This window comes from Cheilinus undulatus, linkage group 16 (assembly GCF_018320785.1).
Source record: "Cheilinus undulatus linkage group 16, ASM1832078v1, whole genome shotgun sequence".
In the NCBI taxonomy this organism is placed as follows: Eukaryota; Metazoa; Chordata; class Actinopteri; order Labriformes; family Labridae; genus Cheilinus; species Cheilinus undulatus.
The window spans coordinates 20,044,611-20,050,772 of record NC_054880.1 but is presented as its reverse complement, the minus strand read 5'-3'; the positions used below and the strand labels follow the sequence as shown (position 1 = coordinate 20,050,772).

Below are 6,162 nucleotides of genomic sequence, written 5' to 3'. Positions count from 1 at the left end.
CAGGAAATGGGACTTTCAGTCACCTTAAAGAAGGGTAACAACTCACTTCCTATTATTCCAGCCCAAAACATCCCTCTACCACCTCCTTGCTGACGCTGGGACATGCTGGCCATCCACCATCCATCTGGACTATCCAGTGAAGCACAGCATTCATTAGTGAATGAAACTGTTTGAAATTAGTCTATTTTTTTCTTAGCCCAGCGCTGTTGTTTGTCCTTGTGCGCATTGGACCAACCTCCTGAAATAGTCTGCTTTTAATTAGCCTCACCTAGCAATATCAGTGATGTAAACTGACAGGAGAATAAGCTCAACTGAAAAATTACAAATGAGATGTTTGTTTAACTGGAGTTTTATTTGCATGATCATAATCAATTTACTGTAACCTTACTCACAAAATGGACCAGAAAGATAGGATGAACATGAGGCCACCTGATTTGACGTTCAACCCACGACCTCCGAAATCTAATAAATATATCCTTAAATCAAAGCGGAGTTTGGGCAGTTTGGAATAAATCTTTGGCCTTGGCCACCAGTGCAGATATAATAACTACATAGAAAAAGCCCATCTAAACAGTCTCTCTCACTCTCTCTCTCTCTTACTTCCATTTACATAACAATAACTAAATGTAAACCTCTCAGTGCAGGCTAAGCACTTATTGAAGTATTTCTGGCAGCCAGCAAAACAACTGTAACACCTAAACAGTTGAGCTCCAATGTAAAGGTTCATAAAACTATACTGTATACAGAAAGAAGAGAGGTTAAATGAGGACTTGATAAATTCTCTGTTAAATTCCTGACTAATGTAATAATATCTGCTGTGGTATTTGACATCTTTTAAGGACATTCACTCACTGATAGGCCATGGGAAAACACCCACCTGTGCTATAATCACACAATTTAACCAAAAGAAAATACATTATTTACCAAAACGTAGCCCGTTATTTTACTGTCATATGTCTATTCATAAAATAAGAGACTATTTAGGTTACAAAAGGTTGAAAACACGTCAAACACTGACTGAGCCTCAAGGATAAACACCTATTTTCCCTCTACTTGGATTTTTATCAAATGTTTCTGAGCCACTATAATTGAGGGACATGATTAGATGAATAGCCTACCCCTCTCACAAAACACCCCACCTCCCACCCCTCCGCTCCATGGTATTTCCCACAATAACATCCCAGGTCGAACCCACTGACGCTGTCATTTTGCCTCTGACCCCTCCACTCTCCCCTCCCTCTCTCTCACTCTCTGCCTCTTTCTGTCCCCAGCTGCCTGGTCCGGACCGAGGACGAACACCTTCTGTTTTCAGGTAGGAAACACGAAATACACATCAGCAGTTTTACACTGCATTTATGAATGGCTGAGATCATTCTTTGACTGAGGAAGGTTTGGTTCAGCCATAGATGATGTCTAAAGGATGAGCCGAGGTTGGCGTCTGCCCAGACATGGATGGTTTGTTTGGTTTTATTTTGACTGACATGCTTTCATGAGGTCCAGACATGTGCATGCTTAAGAGTTTAGGGGGGTCATTTTTCTTTGTTATATGTTAAAAGATCTGCAAACTTTGATTTTTGCTGAAGTTTGAGCCCGATATTCTCCCTTTATGTGTTCATTTCAGGCATTTTTCTTCACCTGAGAATCTATTTATCAGGGATCCAGGTGTCAAAGCAATGGCAGCAGCACAAGACAGTGATTTATATTAATATATAACTTACTGAGGAATGTGCTCAGAGGTTTAATTTCTATTGTATTTGCTCTGTAACTCTTTCAATCAAGTGACGTTTTTCACAACTATCTGTATGGAAATGATCAAGATGTTATTTATATTCTGTGGACTTTTTGGCTGGAAAGGGGTTCATACAATATTTCTATCTTATCTTTCTTTGCTGATCATAGATCCTGTCACCAGCTCATGACCATCCAACATGAGGAACATCAGAAGAGGTTCAGTGAACATGCAGGTGTATATAGAGCTGCTGTTGTTGGGGTAAGTGATGAGACATTTGAGCAGTCTAAGTACTTTTGCATTCCTCTTCCTTGTTTAAAACCTCAGATTCCTACAGAGTGATATAAATTAAATAGAAATATGTAATGTAAAATAAGTGACTGCATAAATATTCACCCCCTTTAAAGTGACTGACCTAATTCAACAGAGGGCCAGCTTATTGGTGCTGTAGTCTCACAGTTAGTGAAATGGGGATCACCTGAGTGCAGTGAATGTGTCTCAAATGATTGGACTATAAAGACACCTGTGTCTGAAAGGTCCAGTCACTGGTTGATCAGTATTCCTGGCTACCATTACACCATGAAGACAAAAGAACACTCCAAACTGGAAAGTAAAAGTCATGGGATGGATAAAAGAAACATTATAAGGCATTGTCATTATCAAGACATGAAAGAAATATAGCACATGTGTAAATCTGCCTGCATCAGGCCATCCTCACAAACTGAGTGACCGTGCAAGAAGGAGACTGGTTAGAGAGGCCACCAAGACACCAATGACTACTCTGAAGTCATAGGTGTCGAAAACATCCATCAAACTGGAAAATTAAATCTACAAGAGTGGTGTGAATAGTTAAAAAGTAGGATTGCAAGAGCAAAAAAGCACTTGAAATAATATTTACTTGAAGTGTTTGTATGAGCAAAGCAGAGATAGTACACAATGTTAACAGACTGAGCACAAACATGTTTGCTTGCATTTCTATCCTTGGCGTGATATCACCTAAATATTTGAGTTAATACTCTACAATTTCCACAAGATTCCAAAGTGAATTCATGCCATGCAACTGCTTGGATTAAGATCCTTTTCTTTACTCGGGGCAATATGAATAAATAGAGTCAGTTGAAAGAGATTGGGACATCTGGTTGAATGGGACAGTGATTTATTCTCCAGCAAAAGAATGAGACAGCCTGATTTGGGGTGCTTGAAACATAGAGTTAAAGTTAAGCAATGTTATGAGCAATATTTAAGCTCACTTAAAGCAAATATGGACAAAATATAATCACAATAGCCAATTACCAAAGTTTCTGTGCCAATTGACTAAATTTACTTGGAAAAATAAGCTTTTAAACCAGTTTAAGCTAAAGAGCATATCATTCCTCCTTTGAATGTTATGTAACCGTCCTGTCTCCTAAAATGGAAAGGTAACAACTTCAGAGTTGCAGGTCCCAACTCCCGAATTTCTCACATATATACCAATACATGTGCTGTATATAATAATTTACACATGATTTACAGTCAAATGTGGCAATAAAAACATGGTATGAGGCAGAAAAAGGCTCTTAATTTCCTTTTTAGTCTCTGACATCAAGAAAAACATCCTATTCATAACACATTTTTTCACACTCAATTCTTTGTTATTTTTCAGAGTTGTCAGTTTGAGTCATGGTGCCATCCAGAGACCAGACTATGATGACACTCCAAACCCTGAGTTTCTAAATCCATCCTGGATGGCCAGCCTCCCTGATGATCAGCCGCTGTCTGAGGTCACCATGCCTGGTACACACAACACCATGGCTCTGTATGGCGGTGTGTACGCTGAGTGTCAGACCTGGAGTTTGGCCTCCCAGCTTCGTGCAGGTGTCCGCTTCCTGGACGTCCGTGTCCGTCACGTTAAAGGGAACCTCACCATCCACCACGGGGTGTCTTATCAGCGAGCTCACTTTGGTCATGTGCTGGAGGGCATTGCTGAATTCCTCGAAGAGTTTCCCAGTGAGACAGTGCTAATGAGAGTGAAGGAGGAGTTCAGTGAGACGTACGACATCTACGGAGCCGTGGTCAGCTACATCCACCACTACGCCAACTGGGACCTGCTGTGGCACAGCCGGCTCGTGCCCACCATGGAGGAGGCCAGAGGGAAGCTCATCATCCTGCAGGACTTTCCTGGACCAGACCTGGGGATGCGCTATGGTTCTTTGGACATAGCTGATGACTGGAAAGTATGAAAACACTGTATAATTTTAGTGAATTGGGTCATTATTAAGGTTGCTGGATATAAAAGACTGTTCAAGATGGCTTTAAGGAAGACCTTCGATATGGATACCATGCTAAACACATGGATAAAATATATTATTTCCATATAATTAAAATATATATTCAGTTAGTTACTCTCCAATTAATCATAGCATTTCCTTGAATTCTCTTAAAAACTCTTTAAGAAGATAAAAACAGTAATTAAGTTTCAGTCCTTTGCTCCTCCCTGTAGGTTCCAACCCTCCTGCATGTTGAGGAGAAATGGCAGAGCGTCCATGAACACCTGGAAGCAGCACCCGCAGGAAACAAAGCCCAGATTTTTCTCACCTTCAGCAGTGGAGCCGGCGTGTTTGCGTTTCCACGAGCTGTCGCTCAGCGCATCAACCCACAGCTGTACGACTACCTGAGGGCCAAGACGGACCAGAACCAGAGGCTTGGAATCATCTGCATGGACTTCCCTGCATCTCCCATGATTCAAATGATCATTGACTTCCAGCTAAGAGAGGTCACAAAGAGGAGAAAGGCCCTTTACTCGGGCCCTCACAAGCTAAGTTTGTCTTCACTGACAAAGAAGCTGATGACTCTTAAAGCTGTTAATGTCTGAACCCAAATCTCTGTACTGGGTGAAACCAAAATACTTGGCTGAAATAAATGAGTGCAATCTGTGCAGTTATGTACTTCTGTTAAAGTACACTTGAACTTCTTTTTTAACACGTTGTTCAGGAGTTGTGCTAGAAGATGGATGCAAGCTGTCATGTGTTATTGTCAAAGGGCAGCAGTGCAGCTACAGAGGAACTTGTGGGACATTTGTATGCACATGATTTATAGGAGACAGTAGTTTCAACTTTAACATCATAAACCCACTTCAATTTTTTTAAGAATGACTGTAAGCCAAGTAGACAGTTTCCCCTCAGCTTTACTCTCTTTGCTTGGTTTGCTGTTCCCTTTAAGAATAATACCATTCATGAATTTAAACCTTAAGCTGCAATGGAACAATTTTAAACATCTATTTAAAAAACAGATAGCTTGACAAACCATATTCTTGAAAACCAAAAGAGAATTACATGTTTTTGAATTTATATTGGCATTATTCCAGAATTTAACTTCAACAATAGACACACATCTCCTTTTCATACCTTTTTTAGCTTTTTGTACAATAAATTTACAAACACCTCTGAGATTATACGGACTCTCCTGAATTGAAAAGAACCTCTGTACTAAGTAAGGGAGCGTTTTTGACTTTGCTCAAAACACTCGTGTGTGGTCCATTTCCACAAAGCGGTTCGGTTTGGTTCAGTACACTTTTGTTGTGGTTTAGCATATTAAAACCTGACCTTACCCGTGTTTCCTCAGCTGATGTCTGTCCAGTCTCACTCGTGACGGGAACTCCATCTTTTTTTAGAGATTAGGAGGAAAGGAAAGTGAAACTCAAACAGTAGCTAGCTACCATGACTCACACAAAAGAGCACTCATGAATGGCGTATAATTTCTTAGTTGCTTACTCCTCAAGCTTTACTGAGTTGATAGTACATCACCAGTTCAATTAAAAGCATGTTTGTGACAAGATGAGGATTTTTTTATATGTTAAAGGGGCTCAGTTGGCCTCTTAGCTTAGTACAAGACTTCTTTAGACTCGTCTCTCTTCATCTGGATGGATGACAGTAGACACTAGGAAGTCTGCAGGACTAAGTAATATGTGATATTGATCGCCTCTATGTCAAGTAAATCAGTCAAACTGGTAAAAATCACTTTTTTGGTGAAGCGTTGTGATTGTACTCAATGTGTCAAAATTTTCTTATCATGATTGCAGCATCTGGATCCATTTCTAGCTACAGAGTGCTAACTTTCCTCCATACATTCATTCCTAACAGCTTTCCCCCACTTCCTGTCCCCCAATGGACATTCAAGATTACATGATTGCAAACAACCTCTTACCATTACCCAATTATTTCCAGTTATCAGATGTGAACACTGCCCAAGTCATCTCATTTCAGCCTCCAATGATGTCACACAAGGCAAGGTTTTTTGTGTCTTGTAGGGGGTGGGGCTAAATCTTCCTGGATTTTTCTTCCCTGCTCTTTTATAAAGCTACACCAAGTCCATAAAAGTCTTTGAACTGTTGGATGCCTGGCTGTTTTGTGGGAAATGTAGGCATAAGAAAGAAAGACCCTTGGGAAAAGATGATT

The 6,162-nt window shown here is 40.3% G+C and overlaps 1 protein-coding gene across 1 annotated transcript; it reads left to right on the top strand.

Annotated features, from left to right (window-relative positions):
* Nucleotides 1-1,179: 1,179 nt before the first annotated feature.
* On the top strand, nt 1,180-4,637 carry si:dkey-266f7.9 (uncharacterized protein LOC100006223 homolog). Its single transcript, XM_041809729.1, has 4 exons — nt 1,180-1,312; nt 1,900-1,990; nt 3,372-3,942; nt 4,209-4,637. Exons 2-4 carry the CDS (start codon nt 1,929-1,931, stop codon nt 4,578-4,580), a joined length of 1,005 nt encoding a protein of 334 aa, XP_041665663.1. The 5' UTR covers nt 1,180-1,312; nt 1,900-1,928; the 3' UTR covers nt 4,581-4,637.
* Nucleotides 4,638-6,162: the final 1,525 nt, after the last annotated feature.

Coding starts and splice junctions, on each gene's coding strand:
- si:dkey-266f7.9 (XM_041809729.1), top strand. CDS start 1,929: ATGAGGAACATCAGAAGAGGTTCAGTGAACATGCAGGTGTATATAGAG. Junction 1,991..3,371: donor ATAGAGCTGCTGTTGTTGGG/GTAAGTGATGAG, acceptor GTTATTTTTCAG/AGTTGTCAGTTTGAGTCATG. Junction 3,943..4,208: donor ACATAGCTGATGACTGGAAA/GTATGAAAACAC, acceptor TCCTCCCTGTAG/GTTCCAACCCTCCTGCATGT.